This window comes from Camelus bactrianus, chromosome 18, assembly GCF_048773025.1.
Source record: "Camelus bactrianus isolate YW-2024 breed Bactrian camel chromosome 18, ASM4877302v1, whole genome shotgun sequence".
Taxonomy (NCBI): domain Eukaryota; kingdom Metazoa; phylum Chordata; class Mammalia; order Artiodactyla; family Camelidae; genus Camelus; species Camelus bactrianus.
In genome coordinates, this window is record NC_133556.1 from 9,123,388 (window position 1) to 9,151,371 (window position 27,984).

Here is a 27,984-nt window from a genome sequence, read left to right on the forward strand (position 1 = left end):
TTTGTTTCTTTTACTTTGGACAGGTGTCAGATTATTTGATAAAGCATTACTAATTTGATTATGTTGAAAACAAGAGCATCATAAATTTTGATTTATTTGCTATTAATGCATTCATCAGCGAGAATTTAGTAAAAAATTTTAGCTACAAGGTCTGTATTACTTAGAGGAATATTGGTAAGTAGGTTGCAAAAAGGAAAACAAGGTTTTCTAGATAGAAGTTTTGACTTAGGGACCGTTGCTGCATTTTTTTGAGCTGTGGGAGGCTTGTTATTAGCACCGATAGCATAGCTGTGACTTATTCCTTACTAACAGCTTTTGTACGTTAACATATCTTGAACTTCATTAATAAGCTTTCGTTTTGATGATGTAAACAGTTTTAGTTTGGGCTTGAATTTGAAGCATCCTGAGATAGGTGTTTTTTTATACAAAAGTGGTCGTTTATAATACCGAAGCACCATGATAATTAGAAAACAGTGCTACCTGCTGGACTGATTGTCAGAGGCAGCTTTTGGAGCTCTATCTCTTATTTTCTGTTACACAGATACAATTTTAACCCTTTGTGAAAAGGATTTTGAGGCCAAGAGTAACATTTTCTCATACTTTCTCAAAAATCAATTATAGATTTTTGCCCCAAAGAGTAGAGAAAAAAATAAAAGGTGTGGTTAAGTTCATAGCTGTCCTTGCTTTAATTCCATGTCTCCTGTGATTTAAAACACTTCCAAGATTAGGTAATAAATATATTAAATGAGTTAGTCTTTTGATAAAATATATGTTGTGGTATTTTATTATCAAAAGTAATTAAGTTTATCTCTTCACATTTAATAGACTGAACTTAATTACTGAATTTCATTATTTGTCACTGTAGAGAAGTGTGGTATCACCTACTTGTTAATATTTTATAGTCTTTGTTAAGTCAGTTACTGTCTTCTTAGAACACACTGTCCTAGATTTGTCTTTTTTCTGTCTGTGGTTGATGAGGTTACTTTTATAAAATATATTTGTATTATTAAATCCTTACTTTTAAAATAAGCCAAACTGATTGAGGTAGTGAGGTCTTGGCACTAAAGAAAAGCTCTTTTACCCTTTCCCCTTGGCCTCAATTTCTGTTATGGTTATAATTGAGTTTAACATAATAGAGCACTGTTTACCAACCTAAAGCTGTATTTTCTTTTTTATTTTATACTCTTTGAGTTTTCATTTTATATAATTCAGTTAACAATTTAAATGATAGTCTATAGAAATATTTAGGCTACATTAGCCTGTAAGGAAAATGCATCTGTTTTAAGTGTCATTAATTATTATTTGTAAAGAAATATTAATACTGAGCATTTAAAATACTTTGACAATATTCATAGGTGAAATGAATATATTTCATTTTATCCTCTGCAGCCTAGCATAAAAAATACTGTTAGACTTCTAAAAATCTGTTTTGAAATTGAAGAGATTTTTTTCAGACTGTTTTCAAAATTGAAGGCCAAACATATTAATGATATCTAATATATTTTCTAAAATGTACCTATTTAGATTTGAATCTAATTATTTACTAACCTGTTATAGAATCTTTTGACCATTTTTAATCTTTCTAGTAGTTTAATATTTATAGGCTCAGATGATATAGTCAAGTTTTATTTTACTAGTAGGTGTCATTTTTAAATTGTTTTCTACCACAGACCCCCCCTGCCCCCGATTTGAACATGGGTTTCTATAGTTGGAATTCAATACATGAAAGTTTTTATAGTGTCATAGGTTTTTATATGGTAATGTTTTCCTGAAATAGTATCCCTTAAAGTAGCATTTTTTATATTTCCCAGCACATAAATTGGTTAATATGATTTTTTCTGGTCCTGGTGGTACTGATACTTTTTCTCCTATTGGTTAGAATGTCAGTGATTTCAGGTTGCCAGAATATCTATTTATATTACAGTTGGACCTCTATAACCACAGAGTTAACCAGCTGCAGGTGTAAAATATTCAGGAAAAAAATAACCAGAAAGTTAAACAAAACAAAGCAAAACCTTGAATATGCCAGATGGCAGACAACTATTTGCATAGAATTTACATTGTCTTAGGTATTATAGGTAATCTAGAGATTATTTAGAGTGTAAGGGAGGATGTGCATGGGCTATATGCAACTAGTACTCCAGTTTATATAAGTGACTTGAGCATCCATGGATTTTGGTATCCATGGCGGTCCTGGAACCAATCCCCATCTCCCCCCCTCCGTAGTCTGTAAAGGAAGAACCCAAAGACAGTGAGCAAGGGCAGCAATGCTGTTTCTGTTCTCTGATCCTATGATAGAAATGAGATAGAAGTATTTTAGGCTTCAGTCAGCTTTTCCCTTGATTAACATACAAAATATGCAAAAATTATTCATTGCTGTCCCAGGCAACATTGTATACTTGGCTGAATTTGTATTTCTTATTATCTGTTTGAGAGTTAACCTGTTAGTTTTAGCTGAAAGAGTTATACCCATTAATCTCAGCTCTGCTGTACTATCTAGTCATATGACATGGCTAAGTCACATAACATTCTCTGAGCCAGTTTCTTTAGCTATAAAATGAGAATGAAATTACACTGATCTAAAAGGGTGACTTAACTGTGTTTCAGTGATATCTTTTTGTTATTGGTGTTGTCTTTAACTCAGTAATTACTGTCTTCATCCCATATCTATTTTTAAGTATAGATTTTTAAAAATGATGTCAATAATTTACAGATGGTGTTTGAGCAGAGATCTTAGTAGTGTGCCTTCTCATATTTTCAGGGACTTGAAGAAGATGAAAGTGACAGCTTTTCTTGTTTGATCCAGTGGCCTTTATTCTAGCATTTTATGTATTGAAGTATCATAGCAGAGTTGAGTTTTACTCAGATTCATGAAATTAGCATGAACCTTACTTTAAATGTCCCGGGTAGTCTGTATTCTCTGCTTAAAAATCTGAATGCTCATTTTTCTACATACGTAAATTTTGTATTGGATGAATCAACAATGCCTGTAGTGTAGTCTTATTTCTATAAACTCTATTATAGGTCCTTTGTTAAAAGTATTTGACGTACAGTTATCCAGCCTCCTTTGTTTATGTATGCTTAAATTTTGTATAAGCGTAAATAGTTTTCTATTCAAACAGTATTTTCTCCACCCTTTCTTATAGATTTGTATGTCAGTAGCTGTCTCTGTTAAAACCTTTTTCTTGAAAGACTTAAAGTAGACTGTAATTCTAGGTAGTTACCTGAGGAGTTAGGAGGAGAAATTTATAATGACTTAATTCAGATTAAGCAAATTTTTAAAGAGAAGCAAGACGAAGGAAAATGAAGAATATTCACTTGAGCATCTCCCAAAGTAGTATGAAAACTGGAAATGTAGCTGGGAAAACAGTATGCTGAAAATAGCAATACAGAAATAACAACTGACCTTCCACTAATTTTGAAGCTTCCCACATCTTTTGAATGTTGAGAATTTAACAGATAGAGGCTGTCACTCATTTAGACTGTTCCCCAGTGATGATAGTTTTCTTTTTCAAGATGATGATTATTCGCCACCTACCAAGAGACCAAAGAGCAACGAGCCACCCCAGCCACCAGTCACAGAACCTCCCAATGCCGGAAAACGGAAAGTGAGGGAGTTTAACTTCGGTAAGTTCTCAGTTAAATACAGGTCCCGTTTCTTTGTTTTCTTCTGAACTCTTTTCTGTTACTGAGAAGAATTACTGCATTCTTTGATGAGGATGCGTTAAATGTATTACTGGCTTATAATTTAACCCGAGGAATGCCATGGACAGTTGAAGTAACCTTACCGACATTGCTTGTACATAGTTTGGGTAAAAGCGTAAGACATTGCATCTTCTGGTGTAAATTATAATCGGTAGACTTGAAATTACGTTAATGACTTAGGAATTCAGTTATTTGTCTGAGCTTTAACATATTGATCGCCACGTCACCCAAATCTGGGTGACAGTTGTGTTTCCTCAGGGGCACCCAATCCACAGCGGGTGATCAATGTGTAAAATCAGTTTTTTATTTAAGATACAATTTTTATCTTAATTTTTCTTGTTTTGTATTACTGCCAGCTTCTAATGTAACCAAACTCCAGTAGATAATGTGTCCTTTTGAAGGGACCAAGTAAAATATTAGTGGCAAATTGTGTTTGTGATCCATATTTTGAATAGCTAGAACATTTAGCTTTATACATTTTTAAAATAGCAGTTTAATATTTTAACTTGTCTTAGTTTCAGTTACTGAATGTAAATTGAAGCTATGTATACAGTGAGTTTACATGTATATTCTTTAGCATGCTGTTGTTAGTTGCAACTATATGTAAAGTCTTATTTCCATACAGCTTAGACATGTCTTAGAAGGTTTCCTGCACAGTCTCAAAGACCTTCCCACCACCGCCGCATCCATTTTGTAATGTTTAACTGGATGGGTCTTTAAAGTCGGCCCTCCTGCTTTTCAGAGTTTGTAAAGCTAAAAAGAGTGCTTTGCAAATAAACTTTATACACTGCACACCCTGTAATCTGTCATTGAACAGATTCTAGGAACCACAGAAAGAATGTAAGTTCTTAGGAAAGCAGTGAACTTATGTAAATAGAAATGGATTATTAAAAATTGGGATATGTTATATAGAAAATAAGTCATTAGATGTTGGGTCATCTTAAGGACATCTTAAGAAATCCCCAAACAAGGATTTATCATCAGGGTTTAACTTTCTCTCAATTTTCAGAGAAATGGAATGCCCGAATTACTGATCTACGTAAACAAGTTGAAGAGTTGTTTGAAAGAAAGTATGGTAAGTCTAAACTGAAAGATTTTTGAAATATTTTGCTTGTAAGCTTTTTAACAATGGAACTACTAAATAGATGTGCAGGAGCAATGCAGTGTAGGCTTTTAAGAATAAGGCCTTACTCTGGAGTAGGCTGATCATGCCTTCCAGGGGATTTTATCTGGAGAACACCCCATGGTTGTGTGCTATATCCTGAAATACGGGAATGCAGCAGACTTACCATAGGGTAGATTGCAAGTAGTTTTACATGCTTTAGTCTTTTCCATTGATGGATGTCTGTCACTATTTTTTTCATAACCTTCTCTTCCTATAGACTTTATTTCTACATGTAAAGCCTATAGCTTTTTGTTTTTCCTCTACTCCCAACCCCAATCTAAACCTAACAAAGATTCTGTGTTCTCTATGATTGACATTACTTATGTGATGTTTTCAAGCAAATGAATGACTCAAAAGAATTTAGAAACTGCTTCTTCATTGTAAGAGGAGGGGTCACAAAGGCATGTGGAGGGTAAATAAGGAAGTACTACCAGAGATCTGCATCAGAACTTAATAAGCTATAGGCTACACAGTAGTGTAATTAAAAAAAAAAACAAACAGAAAAACAATGGAATTACTGTGCATCTAATGTGAGCAAGTCCAGTTCTGCCAGTGTTCGTGTCTTAGTTACGTATCTGTCCCTGGAGAGGTTGTGGATAGTGCCTGACCAAATATTAGACATTTTGTTTCTAGATTACTGCAAAGCTTTAGAAAAACTTTCCTTTCTTTAATTGTCAATTAATATTTTCTTTAAACTTGCAGCATGAATATTTGGGAGTTTATATTTTTGTTGAAAAATTTTGGATCTTGGGGATTTAATTGAAGATTTTAAAATTTTTTTGTGGTGGGGAGGTAATTAGGTTGGTCGATCTGTCTATCATCTATCTATCTATCTATCTATCTATCTATCTATCTATCTATCTATCTATCTCTCTGTCTATCTGTCTGTCTGTCTGTCTGTCTGTCTGTCTGTCTATCTATTTTTGATGGGAGTACTGGGGATTGAACCCAGGAAGGGCCTCATGCATGTTAGGCATGCATTCTACCACTAAGCTGTACCCTCCTCCAAAGATTATTTTCTTAAGTAATAGTCTTTCTTTATCTGATGTGTTAAATCTAATATTCATCTTGATGCCTATATTTTCCCCACTCTTATTTGATACATATCTGAGTTTGTTAGATCTTCAATTCCCTTTTCCTTTTATTGTAGTATTCTATCCTATAGCTACCTTTATATAGTGGTCAGAGAAACAAGATTCATTATCACCTGATGGTATATATCAGATGCTCATCTAAAATAGCAACAGTTGTTTAAAAATACCTGTTTTGATGAGTTTTTTTATTTGGAGGATTCTTTACTTTGCAAATGAGTGGCCAGGTGTAAAATCACGTAATATACTGAATTTTAACTTGAAAATCTAATTTCTAAGTACTATCCTGCATCACTGAATTTCTCTAAGGGAGGTTTTTAAATTGTAAACCACCCTGGGATTATTTACTTTAATAAACCTGAACAGTTATCTCCCTTTTATAGATGATAACCTACCCCTCCATGAAGATTTAGATTTAGAGTAAATTTAATTTAATAATTTTTAATATTTCCAGTTACTTCCTTAAGGTTCCCTTAGTATTCCTCTCTAAGAGTCTTTTGCCTGTGATTTTAATTGGACCATTTCAAAGCAAAAACTACATGGAAGCACTACAACATTGTGATAAAATTACAGTGTTTGGGAAGACTGCGTGGCCATGTGTCTTAATGCTCTCTGAGCCATGTTATCCACATTTGTGAAAGGCATGCAGTATAGATTTGTTGTGAAGATTTGATGAGATGGATAGTGCTTGTAAAGTGCTTCCTCTAATACCTGGAGCATAAATACGTAATAAATGCTTGATGTTTATATGTTTGTTATTATATACTAAATTTAGTACTATTATGAGTAAAGGTAATTTATCACACCATCTTTATAAATCTCAGTGCTTTTCATAAAGAAAAGCAAAAATTACATTTTTACTTTTGTGATAGTGATTTACTTATTCGATTATTTTGCAGATAAGAGAATGTTTACCACTCATCTTGAATTTATAATAATTTTCACATTTTATATTTTCAAAGCAACTTTAATGGTAGTTGCCTTAGAGGAAGATATTTTTCATTGTTACATGTGAATATGATTTTCAGATACAGTATATCAATGAAGGATACCAAATGTAATTCAGAATTAATGTGTAATATAGTACACTTGAAACTTTAGTACAAAGATTAATGTTTAGCAAGTAAACTTTTCCATAAAATACAGCACAAAAGTGGAGCCTGTTCTTAGTGGTGATTCGTTAGGTGCAGGGCCTGAGCGGAGTCCAGGGCAGTCATTTTTGCATTGGAACTTTTTTGGCAATGTCAGTGCCACCTGTGCTGTGGAAGGCTGGAAAGCATTTTACCTAACTATTATGTTAATTAAATGAAGTAGAAGCCTTTGAAAGAATAGTAGTATGTGTTTGCTATTTAGCCATAGAAAATTTGGCATTGCATTACTTAGTATCAAAAGATTTAATTGTGCAGTTTTTACTAACTAAAAATGTTCCTAGATGAATGTAAACAAATGCTTTTTAACTTTTTTAATATGAAAATTTCCAAACAGAAACAAGAGAATACAAAGACTGTCTATTTAAGCATCTAGCACCCAAGTTCAGAAGTATTTAATATTTTAGAATATTTTCTTTCTTGTCCTTTCCTGTCCCATGGTTTTGTTTTGTTTGTTTTGTTTTGTTTGTTGTTGTTTTTTGATTTAAGAACATTTAAAAAATGTCCCAGACATCATGTCTTTTGACTTCTCATAACTCTTCATTGCAAATGCTGAATTGGATGAGAAGTATACATTGTCTTAATCTCAGTTCCATTATCATGCCTAAAAACATTATACTATTTAATACCCAGTGGTATTTAAATATCCCCTATTGTTTAGAAAAGCAATGGGGAAGGATATAGCTCAAGTGGTGGAGCACATGCTTGGCATGCATGGGATCTTGGGTTCAATCCCCAATACCTCCTCTAAAAATAAATGAATAGACCTAATTACCTCCCCCCTAAAATTTTTTTTAATGTTTAAAAAATTTTTAAAAAGAAAAGCAGACTCTGTAATTTGCTTAATAGGTAGGATTATTAAAATCTACTTGTATTTGATTCTTAAGACTCATGCTTTTGACTGTTTGCAGCTGTTTTCCAGTTTTACTGTGGAGTAAATCTTAGAATTTTTACAGTTCAGAAAAATCTTCCATTGTTTCATTTAACAATCCTTTTTATATTAACATTTATGTTTTAAAAATACTACTTCTCTTTCATTATATGCTGTATATATTAGTTGATACTAACTGGTATGTTTTTCTAGATTTATATGTGGTTCAAATTTCAGTTGAAAGTCTATCTAAATCTGCATTACCTCAAAATAATATATTACTCCATTGCGGGTTTGGTTAAGTAGAGTACTAGTACCTTGGTGTTCTTTTCCTCTGAGTTCTTTCGTATTTGATGCAGTTATAATAAGCAAAAGTAAAAATAAAGTTATAAAAGTTTCAGAGCAATATGTGTTCTTACTATTCTTTTCTACAAACTTATTCAATCATTGTGATTTCATCATTTTCCCTTTTTCTTTTTACCCTTAAAGCTCAAGCTATAAAAGCCAAAGGTCCTGTGACGATCCCGTACCCTCTTTTCCAGTCCCATGTGGAAGACCTTTATGTAGAAGGACTTCCCGAGGGAATCCCTTTTAGAAGGCCGTCAACTTACGGAATTCCTCGCCTTGAGAGGATATTACTTGCAAAGGAAAGGATTCGTTTTGTGATTAAGAAGTAAGAGTCTTGGACTTTTGTCTTTGTTCTTGATTAGTGTATCTTTTTATATTGTTGATAAATATTCATTAACCACTAGGGCTATATTTAAATTAAATTTGAGTTTTTCTATGTTGTTTTATTTTCTGCTTTTCGGTGTGTCTGTTTAAGTTATGACATTGTTGGATTTTGAAACATGAATGAACACCTGTTCATACCTGATTGGCATGTAACTGTTATTTTCCTTTTCAATTTTTTTTTTTCTGCAAAGTATGCTAAAGAAAATAGTATAGTATCAGTGTCTTATTTTTAGGCCTGAATTTTTTAAAGTATATGTGGAAGTACAGTACATTATAAAAATAAAACAGTAGAAGTAAGAATGAGAGAAAGGGAGCAGAATGTTACAGATTCTTTAGCCCTTACATAAGGGTTGTAGCAAAGAGCTTTAAAAAGAAAAAGTAAGTGCAGTAATTGGAATTAGAAGTGTAAGTGCTTCCATTTCAAAATGGCAGCCACAGCACACCTTTTCGTATTTTCTACTGAAATTCCATTCAGATTACAGGAGAAGGTTTAAACAAAGATTATCAGCATATTTCAGCAAATTTAGATATATGGAAACTTCCTATTAGATCCATGAAGCAATTACTAGATATATTTGTAAAAGGGAATAGTTGTGTAAGAAACTATAAAATACAGTTGCTAAATTAAAAATTTCAATGAAAGGGCCAGACAGTTGTTAGTCTTGTAAATTTTAAATAAGATTGTATATATGAGACATGAATCCTTATCTAGTGACATGTGACATAAAACAAAAAGAGAAGGAAAGTATTAAAAATGAGTAACAAGTTACTTTCCAAGCCTAAAAAAAGTGTGGAGCAGGATAAATGAGAGGAAAACAAAGATATGTGCCTAATCACATTTCACAAAGTTTCAATGCTCCAAGGATAAAAGAAGAAATCATTTAAGTTCCAGAAAATGTTACCAGGTCATCTATAAAGAATGAAAATCGCACTGATATTATATACTTGATTTGAGCAGTAACAGATGTTTTAATAACTATTAGGCCATTCTTTTCAAGTTCTAAGTGAAAAATGATTGAAAGCTTGAATTCTGTAGCCAGTCAAACGTGTGAAAACAAATGGAGTTTCAGCAAGAAATAGGGCAGCAACTGGGATGTCTTCAGAAGTGAGTAACAAAACCCTTATTTACATTGGCTTGATACAATAAGAGCCTTACCTCACCTAGCAAGGGGTCAGAGATAGGATGAGTGAAACAGTGACACTTGGGGTCTGCTTCTGCTCTTCTCCAGATTCTGCCTTCCTTGTGCTGGCAGTTTCCTTAACCAGCTGTGAGCTGGATGCAGTAGCTGCAGGCCTCACAGCCAGACACAGCCACTGAAGAGACGGTAGTGTGTTTCCCAGAGAGCAAGGAAACCTTGGAAAATGGCCTTGCTTCTCTTTGGTTAGAATTATGTCAAGTGCTAATTCCTTAACCAGGCACAGACTTGGGAAAGGTAACACCTTGATGGGTTTAGACCATGCAGTACTCACCCTCCAGGGAGTGGGGATGGGCTCACTTCAGAAATGGTTGGCTTGCATTTTAAGTCCTAATATGAATGAGTCATTTTGAGCCATGTGCATATTATAATTGATTAGTTTTTTCTGACATATTTTTGTGCTATGAATAGTGAAGTCAATAACAGTAGTTAGAATGATAGTCCTTTGCTGAAGTGTTTTTCTTCATTAGTCTGGCAATGCTTTGGTACTGTTGAGAAAATGGAGAAATTAACAAACACCTTGATCAAAGTTTATAACCAGAGAGACTTGCCTCTGTGTTGATTTTAAATAAAGGAATGAGCAGTACTTTTAAGATTTAACTAAGGGTAAAAAGGACCCAAGAGATAGCTCAGATAATAGGTTAGCTATCCTCCACAGAGGAATTTGTTGCTAACGTATTTTTCTTTCAAATAAATTATAGTTTGAAGGGTTTAGTAGTCGCTCATGAAATTGAATAGTGAACAAAAAGGGTTTGTTTTAAAACCCTGATACTAGTCCTAGTCAGGAGCCCATTCCCCTGCACATAATTGATATATATTAGTAAGTATGTTGTTTCAAGAACTATTGTACTGTCATTTTGTTAAAGTGCTTGTTTTTCAGTCTGTTAGAAGCCAAATCATTTTACAGATTTTGCTCATGGTTGCCAATCTTAAAGCATATAAAATTCTGGACGTTAAAAGTTTGTCCAGGCTAATCACAAGGTACTCCTGTTGTGCACATTTTGCTTTGAGTCCTTTCAACGTACTCCTTTATGGGAAGCGTCTTCCACAGTTGGAAGGGACTTTTTAAACCTTTCCCTGAAGGTTAATGTGGTTAGTCTCGATAAACATACTTTGTTCAGTATTTCATGTTTTAACAAATGCTTTATTTCACAGCTCCTTAATATATTAAAATATTACTTTTACCATTGACTTAATCCGTGTTAGTTTCCAACATTTCTAAAATTCTTAATACATGGTTATGCTTCTCTGTGATCCTGCTCTCTCTGTCCCCACACGGCCCCACCCCACCCCAATTACTTAGGCCATTACAGCAAAATAGAGTGGTGTGGTTTACATAAGTTTGATCTTGCAAATTCTGTGATATATAAACTATGTTTTATGGGGTGTTCATGTGTTTGGAAAAATAAGAGAATATATATGTTGTCCTACAAATGTTAGTTTTGAAATATGTTTAAGATTTTTATAACCAGATTATAGTTGTTTTGAAGTTAGGTAGTCTTGAATGCAACATAAAATTGAAAGATCTCATTTAAAATTTTTGTGATTTGTTTCCCTTTGTGTAATGCTTTTATGAAATATCTTTGATTTGCAAAGTTAACGTGTGTGTGTGTGTGTGTGTGTATGTGTGTGTGTGTGTACATGCAGTCTATGAAGCACCTTATGAAACAATTTGTAGTTACCATCTGGTTTTATTACTCTGGAAATCTCAATAAATTAGGATTTAATTGTGCTCAAGAGTCCAAGTTGTCTTTTAAAAACTGGCCTTGGTGTCTGAGTATTAAATAAGTACTAGTAGTTATTACTTTTTCTGAATATTATCTGGTAAATATTCTTCTCACATTTCAGACACGAACTCTTGAATTCAACACGTGAAGACTTACAGCTTGATAAGCCAGCTTCAGGAGGTAGGCCTCCAGTCTTGGGTCAAATTAAATGTCAAATCAGAACATGATATAAGGGAATATTGTCCAGTACTCTCTAAAATAGTAAACTAATTTCTTCTTAATAACTCATTGTAAATAAATGTAAACATCACATTTCTGGGTAGACTCTAGAAGGACCATGTCTATTCTACTTTTGAGATGCAAAATTTATTGAGCAGCTTATTGTCCTAGTAGTCAGTTGAATGATGATTCATCATTATACACAGGATGCAGACTTACTTCTTAGAGCACATAGCCATGGGCATCATCACTTGTCTGATGTAATGAAAGGGTTGCTAGCATTATCATACCCCAAATTTATCATTGCAAAAATAGCCTGTTCTCTATTCTTTTTTTCATTTGCCTGCTAGCTGTTACTGAGTAAAATGAATTGTTTCCTTACTTTAATGATGACACTTTAGAGTAGCTGGGTAAAATTACTCTTAAATTGTACATTTTCATTTTGTCATTGTTTCATTTGTTCTTACACTTTTTATTCAGTGCCAGCACTTTTAATAAACATTCTGAAATTTTAGAAATAATTTTAGAACAGAAAAACAACACTGCCTGTTTCATAATAATATTTATTAATTTATTAGTGTCATTAAATTGAAGAATTTGTGTATGTTATGCTTACAGTAAAGGAAGAGTGGTATGCCAGAATCACTAAATTACGAAAGATGGTAGATCAGCTTTTCTGCAAAAAATTTGGTAAGTCTTAATTTCCCCCATAGCTAAATAACATTAGGGAATAATTTTTCTAAATTTTGCTTTAAAAAGGAAATATATTGAGTGACTCATGTCTAGTTTTCTTCTCTTGTTTGTTTGAACCCTCATGTTTTCTTTTCTGAGTAAGTTATTTATACCGTGTACGTTGCTCAGCACAGGGCATTTTATAACCTGGGAGTCCTTTTGTCTTCATACCTTTTACCAGTGCTGTGTGCGCCACAGTGGAATATAGGAGACCGCCAGCGTCAGCCTGTCCCTGGAGGACTAGGTAGCGCTGTTGATTATCAGCATTTCAGTTATCTTGTTAGTAGTGCTTGCTCTGCTTGTGTCCCTAAACACTTAAAATACTCAGATTGGTTTAATATTACAACATCTTTTGTTACCGTTAAGTCACTCCCCGCTTTATCCTACTTTTCAGCGACATTCAGCATAGTTGTCTTTTTTTCCTTCTTTTTTTCTTAAGCGTTTTAAACTACTTTTATGTGATGTTTCAAGCATTATTGACTCTCCGTTTCTTCCTGTCTCTTCATCCTCTTGTCAGCACCTCCCTTGAGTTTGTTCTTTACGTTTTAGAGTGCTGTTCCTCGGCTGAGTCCTGAGCCCTTTTTCTCTTACTGTGCTTTCTCCACAGATAGTCCCACTCTGTCTGCCTTAAAGAGTGCACTGTCTGTGTTCCTGATGAGTTTCACACTGACATTTCTAGCTCTGAAAGCTTACCTTATCCCAGACCTTTATGTTCACCCAGCTCTTTGCTAGTCTTTGAGACGTCACCTGTCCTTAGCAGAGTCCTTGATTCCCCTCCCTCTGCATCGCCTTTCTTTCCTAGTCGCCGCAGCCGGGTTTTAATCTCATTAAAAACATATGATGAAACTTACCTATCACCTTGCTGTTTTGTGCGCTGTGGCTTCCTTTTGTGCTTGGAATAAACTTCACAGCCCCTGATCACAGTCACCCTACCTTTCTTCCAGTGACACCTCATTCCCTGTCCCACCTGCTCACTGCAGTACCAGCTGTAATGACCATGTACTTGTCCTTTATTTGTGTAAGATCATACCCTCCTTAGGATTGCTGTATTGTCAGTGTTGTTGTTTCTGGACACTCTTACTTCAGATTTTTTTGTGCCTCTCGTTTTTATTTATATCTGAGTTTCGACATGGCTTCATTGGAGAGCTCTTTACTGGGTACCTATCTAACTGAAACCACTAAGCACGCTGTGTGTCGTCACCCTTTAATTCCTCAAAGCACTAATGGCTGCCTGCTTCCTTCTACAACACAGTTCTTACAGCAGCCCCAGTCCTGTCTGCGTTGGCTACTGGTACAGTAGTGCTTGGTGCTTGGCAGGTGAACAACAAATACTGAATTGACATTGTGTCATTAAAAATTGCTTAAAATTTCTGAGCCTTTCAGTCTCATGGTATATATTGGGCCTCACTGAATTATGACCCTGAGAAGACCAAAGGAAGTACAGAAGTGCCACAGAGAATCACGGGGACACAGGGGTTCTCTCAGTTTTGTGAAAGAAACCATGTGAGTTTTACCACAAAAAGTCCAAGTCTCCTGGTTTAGGATTCTTGTTCCTCCCATGGTTTCCACGAGTGATGTATGGTCCTGGGTCTTAAAGACTCAACTAACCAGCTTGTGTGTGCAACTCAAGTGGCAAGTACAAATTTAGATCACTTAAGTGTTTGTTGTTTGCAGAATCCATATGCTTACATGGTTTTACTCCCTGAGAATTTAATGCACTGGGGGAAAGTCAGAATTTAAGTTTTTCTTCAGTATCCTTCAGTACCCATCATGAATATAGGACCTTACCGAAAATTTATCTCCTCATACATCTGGTCAGAAATCAGCTTTTCACCACTTTAAAAATCATTGTATTTCCAAGATATTTAGTAAAATAAGATTGTGAACATTATTTATCATTGGAGATGCCACCGCAGTGTCATTACAGTTCATGAATAGGAGGCATATGATAATGAGCATCTGCATGAACAGGCTCAGACTACGGCCTCACTTTTAGAACTGAGACTGGTGCAGGAAACAGCCGATCCCATCAGATCACTGATGCTTGCCAACAAGTGGACTTTTCCCCCATAAAGCCAGCAAGACTGTTGCCTTCTTTGAGGTTTTTGAAAGGGGAAGAGAAAAACAGATTCTATCTTTAATATCAAACACTGCAAGTGTCGAAGGCTGTATGTACTACATTAGCAGAAGTAGTCAGTCATTCAGCACCTGTGAACTCCTGTGTGCCAGCAGTGCAGAAGGTGGTGCCTTCCCCCAAGGAAGCATTCACTCATAAATTAGGGAAAGATGCATGGTAAAGCAACGAGTAAATATTTATTATAATACAAGATGTTAAGTGGTCAGGAAAAAAATAAAGTAGAATAAGGGGAATAGGGAGCCAGGGGGTGACTACTTAATACAGGGGAGCCACAGTGATGATTTAATGAACAGCTGAATGCAGGTGGCCTTCTCCTTTCCTTTATCTTCTTCTCTCTCAACTCCAACAACTGGTTCTTTTTTATTTTATAGAAAGTTTGTTAGAATTAATATTATGTTCTTTTTTTTTGTTATATTTAAAGAATAATTGCATTTAATGTAACTCCCAGATGTGAGTATGAAAACCTTTACCATATTTTTAAATGGAATATTTCCTTTAAAAGTCATGATCTGAATTACATTGTATTTGATTTTTCAAATACACAGTCCTTACTTACATCAGAGAGATCCTACACACGAGTCCTTCATATTTAGTGCTAATGAAATGAAGGAAGAAATTAAGTGAGGAAGAAGACGTTTGAATTTGAGAGGAACGTCAGTCTAAGAATCAAAAAAAATACAAATTAATTCTTGTTGAAGGAGCCACTTTTTAAAACTATCAGGTTGTAAAATATTTAAAAGTACCATACAGAATACAAGGGATGACTATAAATGTTGATGTTTTGGGAATTGTTTGAGTCTTGTTACAGCTCTGTTTAGACGTGGCTTCAGAATAGGGATTAGTCATTTCATTTTTACATTTTAAAATGTCGACTCCACACCTATTCAAAAGTAGAAAACTAGTATGATGCATTCCCGTGTAACCATTTTTGTATTTAATGATTAAGATTTTCCACGTTTTGTTCATCTTTTCCTCCTTTGTTCCCTTTGTGGTTAATATTATAAAGCAAATCCCAGGCATTGTGTTATTATGGTTACTCTGTGCATCTGTGAACAGTGTGGACCTTTTTAAACACAATCAGTGTCATAATCATTCTTGACAGAATTAACAAAATTCTTTATATCTGCTCTTATCCATTCCTTTATTGAGTTTCCTCCTTTAGCTGAAAATTATCTTTAAAGTTTTGTTTTGAATTCTGGATTTAAACAATAAATAAGATTTGTGCATTAATTTTGGTTGATATATCTCCTTTAATCTAAACCAGTCTCTTACTGTTATTTTTTCATTTCATGAATTTTTCCTTTTAAAATGGTACACTCATGAGGTTTAAGGGGTAAAAGAGCATTAATTTCATGGTTGCAGTAGAGATAAAAGTACAGCCTGAAATAAGTTAGTGTGTAAGAGCCTATAAAAAATTATTACACTCGTAAAACACTAAGAAAGTCTGCCTCTAGATATTTGAAAAAGTGGTATTTGTATTCTTTTTTGTTGGTCGTGATTTCCTTCTCCTTATTTATTCTCAAGGATACTGAGAATTTTAAAAATAAGATCTTAGAACTATTAAGATGGTCTTTGAATCAGGAAACTTAAATCCACCAAAAGTTACTTCTTGATTATGAGTCATTTAATACTTACATTTGTTTATTAAGTCTGTTTCCATAATTAGTGTAGATGTTTTTGGAGTGTACTTTGCTTTTTAAAATTTTGTTATGGATTATACTAAAATACGATTTCAATACAAACTTAGTCTCCAGTCTTCTGAGTTGCTTTTCTTTTGTAAAGCTGAAGCCTTAGGGAGCACTGAAGCCAAGGCTGTACCTTACCAGAAATTTGAAGCACATCCTAATGATCTCTACGTGGAAGGGCTACCAGAAAACATTCCTTTTAGAAGTCCCTCGTGGTATGGAATACCAAGGCTGGAAAAAATCATTCAAGTGGGCAATCGAATTAAGTTTGTTATTAAAAGGTAGGATTATAATTTGCAGAAACAAATTTATTGTCATCCTTAAGAAAAAATTAATTTTATAAAAATGTCCCTTTTCCCCTCCCAGTTGGACTTACTCTGCATATTTAAAGGTATTACATTTAGATTCATTTTTTTGAGCAAGTGTTTATATAGTACCAGGCACTAGATGTACAACAGTGCGTCCAACAGGAACCCTGTCCTTGGGAGGCTTATGACATGAATAAATACAGTAAAGTGTCACTGAGCATTTTGGGGGTGAAGACAAGGGTGGCATGCAGATTGGTCAGTTGTGTGTAGAGAATGGAGGAAAAGGCTTTCAATTAAAGTCACTAACATAAATAGGGGCAGGGAGGTGTCAAATGTACTTGAATGTTCACAGAACCACACCATTCTGTGTGGAAGGGGCGATGCCCTTGAGGGCACAGGATGATAGACTGAGGTGGCCCAGTGGAGGAAAGCCTTATGTCCTACACAGTCAGAGTATTTGGGGTTTTTAAGCTGATTCCTCTTAAAATTATTTGAATTTGCATCTTAAAAGTGTTATTCTGGCTTGTGTTTTAAGGGTCGTAGTGGGCAATTTTGGGGTGGGGAGTGGAAACAGAAGGGCCTGTCTTTAATACAGAAGAATTGTTGGAGTAGAATTTGCTTGCACTTTGAGGGTTATACATTTGTATGTCTATTGGGACAGGCTTTAGAATGACTTAGATACATCCAGCTATATTGTACTCTAGTTCATCTGAGGTTTAGAAGTGGGAGGTTGAACTGGTTTCAGGCAAAAGGAAACTGTTGTGCACAAGTTAAGCTTAAAATGCCTTTGAAGACATACAGGTGGTCCCACCTGAATCTTTGTAAATTGCTATTTTCAAAATGATCTATAGTCGCCAAAGTGATTTTTTTCACTGCAAATGAAGGCAGAATGAATCAGGGTGGTCCTAAATGCTCTCGTCCTAATATCCACTGTATTTTTACAGACCAGAACTTCTGACTCATAGCACTACTGAAGTTACTCAGCCAAGAACGAATACACCAGGTAAGATCCTTTTTAAAGGCTTAAATCAATAGTTTTTAAGCTTTCATTAATCTTTTAAAGCCATGGAATTCCTCTTTTCTCCCTCCCACCCAGAAAATCTTTTGTGAAAGCTCAATACAGGCACTCCTTGATTTATTGATATGAACATAGCAGTTTTGGGGAAACTCGAGCTTTGAATTTAGACCAGGAATGTTCAGTTGAAAAATATAATGTACACCACAAATGCAAGTCATATATATCATTGAAAATTTTCTAGTGGCAAAATCTGTTTCATATTCTAATCAATATAAATACATGATGAATTAATTTACTTTTGTTTTCATTTATTTATGTTCTTTATTTGAAACTCTTGTGTATATTATATACTTCTGGCACATCTTAATTCAGCTAGCTATTTTTCAAGTGCTCAGTTGCCCACATGTAGCTAATGGGTGAGACCATGTAGATTTAGACTTTAATCTTTATTCAGAGGGACCTTGTTTTTATAATGGCAAATACTGTAATTGCAGCCGCTGCACTGACATCATGCCCAATGGAAAAGAACTAGAAAGTGTCAGTCTCAGTTGTCTAAATGGTTTTATTTTCTTTATTTGAGCTATAAGTCTGCCTTTCTTTTTCCCATCTTTTTGTTTACCGTTGCATAATGTCAGAAAAAGTGACCACATCACGTAGATCTTTTACAACCTTAGGAACCTGTATTGCTAAGAACCAATGGATATTTCTGAATTGTTGCCATTAATCGTTGTAAATTCTAAGGTAAACCCGTGTACACGGGTTATTTGTCTGTACTGAAATACCGATCTTTGAGCTCTTAGTATACCTGGGGTAAGCCAGTGTGACAAATAGATTGTACAGTCTTTTGTGTTTATCATGGCATAGACAGTATTTGAGAAATACTTTACTAGGGAAACAAAACTGTCCTGGGCCCGGAATCCTGCAGGGGAGAAGACAGAATTGATGCTTAACTCAGGTTGAGCATCGACATCAGCACAGCAAAATCCCCAGAGAGCTTTTGATTTAGTCAAAGAAACAAAAGTATTGGTAACAAACTGAACATTGGAGATGACAGAGACTTTGCTAAGGGAAGTCATGCAAAGAAAAGTATTCCCAGAGGTAGACTTTAATATGCATTAGTCTGAATATGGTGAAAGTCTTACGTATGCGTCTTCACTTCTCAAGACAGACCTCAAATTCAAGCTTGTGATTAATGTGATCACATTCTTATTAGGAGCAGTTCAGATAGTCACTGCTAACTGAGGATGTTAAAGATGTTATTATTGGCAAAGCCTGTAGGCACCATGGAAGTTACTCTAAGGCTTAAGTAATATTTTCAGTAGTACTTGGTCTAGCATAGATAGTTACAGGCCTATTAGCAAAAGAGCCTCCATTCTTCTAATCATTAACCATACTTGGCCGTATACCATTTGTAGAAGACCTTGGAAAGAATCAAAGGTGGTGGTTCTTCATGCCAGCAAAGCGTTTCTTGGTCTGCCAGTTGCCCAGGCATTAGTCTCTTGCTGGGCTGATTCAAGTCCTCGAGTACACGACAAAAGAATTTTGTTGGTCATTGCCATCAGAGACATCTTCTTAAATCTTAGGTAACAGTAGTATGCTTCAATATACCGTGAGTGCACTTTGCTTTCAGTTTGCTAAAAGGTAGATGTCATGGGATAGCTAGCCAGGTAACTGAGCTTAGAGCTCTGAAGGGAAGAATGAGGAGGTACTTGGTTCTGTGTGGAATGGTGCTGAGATCTTCACCAGAGAAGGAGGTGCAGGGTGAGGCAGAAGGGGAGACAAGTTTTAACAGATGCTCCTTACCTTGGGGAAGGAGAGTCTTGATATCTTTGTAGTAATATTCAAATTTAATTTATACCTGACTCAATTTCTCTGGTTGAATGGCTGAGTTACCATATTAAACTCTTGAGATGCTAGATTTTCTTTTAAAGAAAAAGTTTTAAAGAACTTTCACAGTAAAAGAAATATTTAAAGATTTTCTGACTCCCAACCTTTAGCAGTATTTTCAGAACTTTATCAGCATTTCCTGCCGTCTTGTCAACAGACACAAATGACTTCCACACTTAATGCGATTCTTGCCCTCTCTACCCTTTCCTCTTACTCTGGCTTTCCCTCTTTCCTTATCCAATACCTCTAGTCATCCTCCATTGTCTCCAAATCTCCCCCAACCCCCTTCTCCATCCTCAACTCCACCAAACGAGCCCTGATTATCTGCCCAAGTAAGTGACACCCTACATGTCTTTTTAGCTTACTTTTTCTTTGTTTTTATGTTATATTTAAAAAGGAATGGTCTTATAATAAGGACTAAGGAACTAAACCAGATTGTAGTTGTGAGTAGTGTTTGGTGACATCTCCCTAATCACTTTATCATATATTTCTTGCTATGATTACTCACACATCCTTAAAACAAGGAATGCCTGTACAGAAAGCAGATACAAGAGAAGCTGTTCTGGTTGAACCTGGTGCAGGAGGCCTACACCCTTATACAGCTGGTCCTCCCTACCCTGACAGGGTTCTTTGATGTATCTCCAAGGAGAAGTGTTTGAAAACCATTCATTCTGAATACTTACGAAAAAGTTCTTCTTTATTTACAATGTGAACTTACATTTGAATTCTGTCTCCCTGCACCACTTCTGATATTTGATAAAATAGCAGGAAATCATTCTTTTCCTTATGACCCATAGTTTTTGTTATTAAGCAAAATTGTATTAAGAGCGTCAGTGAGTTGTATACCTAAATCTAATACAGTGTTACATGTCAGTTTTATCTCAATTAAAAAAAATCATCATTGGAAAGAACAGCATCCAATCTAATTTTGTGTCAGCACCCATAAGGGCATTGTTTGTTTTGTTTTGTTTTGTTTGGTCTTGTCTTTTTCTTTCTTTCTTTTTTTTTAATAAAGGGCATTGTTAATTAAATTTATTTTGCCCTCTAGTCAAAGAAGATTGGAATGTCAGAATTACCAAGCTACGGAAGCAAGTGGAAGAGATTTTTAATTTGAAATTTGGTAAGTAAAACACAGTGGTTATGTGTAAATTTAAAAGCATAAACGAAAGGCAGTGTTCTGAATGAACATCACAGCAGTTGAGGACCAAAAGAAGGAAAGTCCCAGAAACTGGGTCTTAGTTTCTTTCTGCTGCTAAATTCACTACTTAAACTTGAATGAGTTAACTTCATTTCTCTTGGATTCAGTTTTCTCATGTGTCCAAATGGGAGAAGAAGGGAGGAGTTGGGATAAATCTCACTTCCACTGTCTGTACCTCTGATTTGGCCAACACCATGTGGCAAATAGGTTTCATCGTTTGTTTCAACTTAGATTTGTTGACAGCGGTTTCCTGGAGCGCTGTCTTGAGGATTCTGAGGAGGCTCAGCAAGAGTGTTTCAGTTGATTGGGTGTGTCTGTCATGGAGAAGGAAGTAAGGAGTGGGAGTGACAGTAGTGTTCCCGGGGCGTTGCCACCATCATTTTCATAACTGGTATGGACGTTTGTGTCCTAGATCAGGAAACTTAAATACTCTGCCTCTGACCTCTCTAACCTTACCAGTTCTGCTCAGATGCATCATATGCACCTCTGATCTTTTAAACAGCAGACATGCATGTGGATGGTAACACAAGGGCTGGGTAGGTGCCATTTCACTGTGAAGTGGCTGTAGTTCATTTCTGCCCAGAGCACAGAGGTAATTGTGGCGAGTTATCTTTTTGATTTGAAGTGGTAAAATGTTCTCTTAAAAGTACTTGTATTTTAGGCTTGTTCTTCAATTTTACACAATAGACTAAACAAAATACCTACTGTTATTAAGTGGAATTTGATAGGTTGTTGGAAACTTTTGCATAACATATTTGATAATGCCCTGACGTTAACTAACTACACTTATTGGGGCTGTCATTTGGCCAAATACACAAATATCATTATGCTGTACACCTGTAACTTACATGTCGATATATCACAATTTTTTAAATATTTATAAAAAAAAGAATGCTAAATAAAATACGAAAATAAAGGATTGTGTGTCAAATTTTACCTTCCATAAGTTATGTCCTCTTACACTTTCAGCTCAAGCTCTTGGACTCACAGAGGCGGTAAAAGTACCATACCCTGTGTTTGAATCAAACCCTGAGTTCCTTTATGTAGAAGGCTTGCCAGAAGGAATTCCCTTTCGAAGCCCTACCTGGTTTGGAATTCCACGACTTGAAAGGATTGTCCGTGGAAGTAATAAAATCAAGTTTGTTGTTAAAAAGTAAGTTCCATTTGCCAGTGTCATCATTTCTGGAATTAAAATAGTCAAGTTATATTTCTGTTTTTTTTCTAGCTGCAGATTACAGCTAAGGCTTTAAAGTCCCTGATGGAAAAACATAGCTCTGAGCTACTGTTCTGTCCTTGTCCATTGTCTTCAAATCATTTAACCTGAACTTGATTTTCTTCATCAGTATAAGGAGGATTGTAACACCTGCCTCACAGTGGTGGTGGTCAAGTTTGTTAGCAATGCTGTGACGTCTCTTAGTATTCATAGATACTTGAGTGAAGAATGAAAATGCTGATTTCTATGTGTTCTGTTATTCCTGGTTACTTACAGGCAACTGAACAGTTGAGTTTCTCATTTACATGTCTGTAGAATTTCAGTAATTGAAGAACCTAAACTAATGTTAGTTAATTTTCATGTTCATGAAGGAAGTCATTTACCCTTCACAAAGTCGTTTAGCAGTAGGAAGGAAAAGTGCAGTTTTTGTTTCTAATGGTAGAAATCATTGTTACATTGCAGAGTTATTTTGTGGTCTCCTATGAAAAGCATTGGTCATCACAATTTTTACTAGCTTTTATACTGGCTATTGTAATATTTCTTGGTTTTCTCTCTAGACCTGAACTAGTTATTTCCTACTTGCCTCCTGGAATGGCTAGTAAAATAAACACTAAAGGTAAGAGATTATGTCTACCTTTATTCTACTTCTGTGCCTTAAAACATACTGAATCATTGGCCAGTAACTTTTTGGGGCTTTCAGTTTCTTTGCCTTTTAAGGTATTTTATTTGATGGACAACCCCCCCCCCTTTAAAAATAAACATTTCATTGACAGTCTCATGTTTGCAAATCCTCCTTCATTCATGTTTCCACAGCTTTGTTGAGACACATGTGGAGGATTACACTACCAGTTTAATTCTTCAGGTTTCTTTGAAAAGAGCCAAACTGTATGAATTTTAATACTCTGCTTTTATAAAGCATCTCCTGTTTTCTTTTCAGTATGCAAAAGTAATTGTGTGCTTACTTTGCAGCTTTGCAGTCCCCAAAAAGACCACGAAGCCCTGGGAGTAATTCGAAAGTTCCTGAAATTGAGGTCACCGTGGAAGGTGAGGTCGCTCTGTGGCATGTTTCTGTCCACTCTCCAGTTTATATATATGTTTGTTGCTTCTTCACTGTACTATTTACATTTTTACCCAAAAGAGTTTTTACAAAACTAATTTTAGGTGTGAAAAGCTACCTTTATAAAGCTCAATTTCTAAATAGAATTGAAATTTTCAGTTAGAACATGACATTTCTCCACCACCTTGCCACCACTCGTTATTTTCTGCTTGTTAGATATTGTCCTTCCTGATAGGTGTGTATACCTCTTCCATTGTGTGGGTATACCATATCTTGTTTGTCTGTTCTATTCATAGACATTTGGATTGTATCTGCTTTTTGGGTATTTATGAATAATGCTGCTATGAACATTCATGGGCAAGTTTTTGTGTGGACATGTGTTTTTAATTTGATGCCTTTCTTAGGATTTGATTATTAAATACAAATAAATGTACTAATTAGAATGATTTCATATAGAAATGCACATATTTAGCTTTTCTTGCTTTACAGTGGAATCAGCAAGCGAGACAGTATAGGAGTGTTCTTTAAGTTGGGTAATAAACCCATGTATTACCCGAGACACTGTTTCTAAATTGACAAAATAGCATCTTAGCATCATTTTGCACACTTAAACTTTGTATTGTATTTTTGATTTGTGATTGAAAAGAAAATGGTTAAGGTCAGTGATGGATTAATGAGAAGTGGTTTTGACCTGCCTTCAGATTAGTAGAGAACAGCTTTCTGTTGTCTTACCTGAGCCATAGAGGACCTTGTCCCACAGTCACTTTCTTTCTCTTAACCAGTGCTATAAATAGACCCCAATTTTAGTTTTTATTTTAAAATACCATAAATTAGTTATTAGTGTTTTAAGGTGATTTAAGTAGTGAAGAGCTGTGTTCATGTCCAGGGACTTTTTGTCAAGAGTTTAGTGGTAGCAAGGAGCTGTGGTATTGTTTGTTTTTTCTTTTTTAACCCTTCTAATACTTTAAGTTATACATCATGCGTATTAGTGGAATTTTTTTAATACCTTAAAGCAAATTTACGAAGTATACTTCATATGCGATAAAATGCACCCATTTTAATTGTACAGTTTGAGTTGTGAAAAATGTTTGCCATACCAGTTTAGTCAACAGATAGAACATCTCTTTCACATTAAATTGTTTCCCCCGGGCTCTTGGGCTCCCTGCAGTCTAGGCCACATGGCAACCGTTGATCCACTTTTTGTCACCATGGAATACTTCTGCCTGTTCCTGACTTTCGTGTAAATGGAATCGTGCTGTATCTGTTCTTTATATGGTGGATTTCTTTCACTCAGCATGTCTTTAGATTTATTATTGTTTGTTTCAGTATTTCTCCTTTTATTGCTGAGTATTACTTCATTGTATGGATTCACCAGAATTAGTTTATACGTTTGTTAGTGGACATTTGGTTTTATTTCCAGTCTTTGTCTAATAAAGGCACTATGTGAACATTTGTATATAAAGCATGGCATATGCTTTCCCTCTCTTGAGTAGATATTTAGTAGTGGAAGTGCTCGGTTTTTAATTTTCTAAGAAACAGTTTACCAAAGTGATTGTATTGCTGTACACTCCTGCCACAAATGTAGGAGGATTTCAGTTGCTGCCCGTCCTCTCAGTACTTGTTACTGTTCTTTTTAATTTAACCATTGTAGTGGGTGTGTAGTGTTATTTCATTAAGCATAAACCAGAATGCCTATTTATTGATTTTTAGAATAGGAGGTAGATATTTCAGTCAGCTTAATTCTGTCAGCTGATCGCAAGTTTCTTCTTGCCTTACCTTATTGCTATTAAAAGATTGCTTCATAAACATGGAGTATAAAGAAAGATGTTGGTTGGATGATCTCAGTACTAAGCCTGTTAAGGAACTGGTAATGGGGCCTACTGATTTCCTCTCCGTAATTCTGCCTGCCCGGCCAACCAGGCTGCTAGATCCAGCTGCTCCCAGAAGTACTTTGCCTCATCCCTCTGCTACTTAAGGAAGCTGTGGTGTTTATTCAGGCGTTTGGAATAATTAAAGACTAGAGTGTTGAATCTTGATATTTTATAGGATTCTGAGCCCCTAGAGTGTTGAATCTTGATATTTTATAGGATTCTGAGGCCATATTCAGGCTTTTAATGGAAAACAACTGATTACGCATAACATTGTTTGTTGCAGTACTGTACTAAGAATTCAAGGAAGGGATATTTCACAGTCAGCTAGAGAATCCAAACGGAAGTTTCATAGTGAAGATAATATAATTGTATCTAAAGTTGTGCTTATGATCAAGGGTTGAAAGAAAAACATAAAAGCAAACATAACGTAACCAGAGGCTTCAAAATGGCGTGATGAAGCATTAAGAGAATTGAACATACTCAGATCAGCCAGAAAGCTTAGGTGTGTTTTGTGGGGAAATGCCTGATGGTAGGGGTGGAAGTAGAAAAATGGGCGGAGGTCTGTAGAGCTGACGACAGTGGCTGTTTTCATTGCAGAGAGTGCTTGTATACTAATTGCATGGAACTTTCTTTGCCAGTAGAGGCTGGACTTCAAGAACATGTCCCAGGGAAGTCACAAGCAGTACTTAAGCATGATTAAATATATGTGCTGATTATGGTTTCTGTTTTTGTTTTTTAAATTCTTCTTTAGGCCCTAATAACAACAACCCTCAAACTTCAGCTGTTCGAACCCCTACCCAGACTAATGGTTCTAATGTTCCCTTCAAGCCTCGAGGGAGAGAGTTTTCCTTTGGTAACTATGTAATTTTTCTTGATTTCATTATTTTAAATAAAAGGAATTAATGAAAATATTTTACTAGTTGAATTGTTTATTTGGTGAGTCAGTATATATTAGCGATTAAAGGCACTGACTATAGAGCCAGACTGAGTTCAAATCTGGTGCCAGTACCTGTGACCTTGGGCAGTCTGCCTAACCTCTCTGTGCCTCAGTTTCCTTATCTAGAAATGGGGGTAACATTACTTCCTATTCCATAGGGCTCTATAGGGTTATTATGAGGATTATGAATATGAGGTCATTTACAGGATAAAACTGTATCTGGTACATAGTAGATACTGTAACTGCTTTGGGGGAGGTTTTTTGGTTTTCATTTAGTTTTTCATTTAGTAGCCAAGTAGTAATATAATAAAACAGTTTAATAATTTATCAAGACATGACTGTGTTAAAGACATGCGTATTTTTTATTTTGTACTTCTTAAAGATATACAATCAAATAAGATGAAAAATTCTTGCCCTTGGATGTATAACTATTACTAACTTGTAACTGCTCTTGTGCTCTTACATGCAGAAGCTTGGAATGCCAAAATCACGGACCTAAAACAGAAAGTTGAAAATCTCTTCAATGAAAAATGTGGTAAGTTTATTTTTAAATATTATTATTAAAATGTGAGGTAGCTTTGTATAAAATAGAAAAGTGAGCATAGTAAAATGTTCAACATTTAAGTATCATCAGAAGTATGTGGGTTTTGCAGTCATGAATTTCATAATTTCACATATCTGAACACAAAAGAATTTTTTTCTAAAATTAAAATTAATGTGATTTTTCCTTAAAAGAATGGTTTTAGTTAGCTGCAAAATATAATTTAAAATACATTTTTTAAAAGGTTTAGTTTTTTTAAGTTATAAATGTGAGAAATACTAAACTAAAAATAATTTTTTTAGGTGAAGCTCTTGGCCTTAAACAAGCTGTGAAAGTGCCGTTCGCATTGTTTGAGTCTTTCCCGGAAGACTTCTACGTGGAAGGCTTACCCGAAGGTGTGCCGTTCCGACGACCGTCTACTTTTGGCATTCCAAGACTGGAGAAGATACTCAGAAACAAAGCCAAAATTAAGTTTATCATTAAAAAGTAAGGAAATAAGATGAAATGAAATTGACCATGAGTTGATAGGGTTCACAGCTGAGAGATGGCACATGGACTCAACTTTGTGGCCTGGCTAAATTAGACCTAGAATCAAAGAAGCTCTTGAAGCTGCACTTAAGTGTTCGTGCATGTTTTAAATTTTTCATAATTGGTCAAAAGAGGGAAGGGGGACTCCAACTTATCAGAGGGATAACAACATGATTTTGTTAAATCTTCCCACAGTTACACTTTCAGTGGTTGATATTGCTGGAATCTAAGCAGTGGTTCACTTTTTGAAGCCCCTCTATTCATTTTCAAGAATATTTTAAATTTCTCCCGTTTGCTTGGAGATTTATGAATTAGGCCAACACAGTTGAAGTAGATGGAAAGAGTTGCTATTAAAAAATTCATGTCAATATCCAAGAATTAATTGAAATTAATTTTAGGTTTCATTTATTAGAGCTTACTTTTGAGTCCCCCAAGGATGCTGTCAAGTAATCAAAGCTGACACTGCCAAATACAGTGGCCGCCACCTTCGGAACTTTCAGCTCAGCTCTGAGTAGGCTAAGGCCCCCGCTGCTTCCTAAGAAGGACAGGCACTTGCGCTTGAGTTTCCACAGCCTTTCATGTTTCCATGCTGCCTGCACACGGGGCTCTTCTGTTTCCTTCTCGAGTCTAGCATTGAATCTTCCCAGGATATATTGAAACACAAGAAGAGGCTACTCAGACTAGAGAGGGCTGAGGTGGCTGTCATAGTCACAACTGTGATTAGTCTTTTTGTGTGTGTTCCTTTAGATAGCCAAGTTATTTTTGTTCTTCCATTACTAAGAATGTGTGTTCACAGAAGGTTCCTGGCTTTTTTAAGTCTTTTACTTATTTAATTTTTAGTGTTTTACTACTGGGGTATTAGCACAAATGTTTTTTCCGTTTTCTTGTTTTTAGGCCCGAAATGTTTGAGACGGCAATTAAGGAGAGCACCTCCTCCTCCAAGAGCCCTCCGAGTAAGCATTTGCTACGGAAGACATGCTGTTAGACACTTGTCTTGCAGCACTGGTTAAAAAATTTG

General features: G+C 35.4%; 1 protein-coding gene across 8 annotated transcripts in view; it reads left to right on the forward strand.

Annotated features, from left to right (window-relative positions):
- The window catches only part of GTF2I (general transcription factor IIi), a 94,228-nt gene that overhangs the window by 58,400 nt on the left and 7,844 nt on the right, over positions 1 to 27,984 (forward strand). For all 8 annotated transcript variants that reach the window (XM_010972365.3, XM_074345955.1, XM_074345958.1 and 5 more), the window contains 15 exons: positions 3,517 to 3,627; positions 4,715 to 4,780; positions 8,470 to 8,653; positions 11,757 to 11,815; positions 12,473 to 12,544; positions 16,506 to 16,689; positions 17,661 to 17,719; positions 20,670 to 20,741; positions 21,789 to 21,972; positions 22,590 to 22,648; positions 23,002 to 23,076; positions 25,712 to 25,813; positions 26,367 to 26,432; positions 26,741 to 26,924; positions 27,861 to 27,919. In XM_010972365.3, the coding sequence (XP_010970667.2) occupies positions 3,517 to 3,627; positions 4,715 to 4,780; positions 8,470 to 8,653; positions 11,757 to 11,815; positions 12,473 to 12,544; positions 16,506 to 16,689; positions 17,661 to 17,719; positions 20,670 to 20,741; positions 21,789 to 21,972; positions 22,590 to 22,648; positions 23,002 to 23,076; positions 25,712 to 25,813; positions 26,367 to 26,432; positions 26,741 to 26,924; positions 27,861 to 27,919 (1,536 nt within the window). The remainder of the gene's footprint in view (positions 1 to 3,516; positions 3,628 to 4,714; positions 4,781 to 8,469; positions 8,654 to 11,756; positions 11,816 to 12,472; positions 12,545 to 16,505; positions 16,690 to 17,660; positions 17,720 to 20,669; positions 20,742 to 21,788; positions 21,973 to 22,589; positions 22,649 to 23,001; positions 23,077 to 25,711; positions 25,814 to 26,366; positions 26,433 to 26,740; positions 26,925 to 27,860; positions 27,920 to 27,984) is intronic.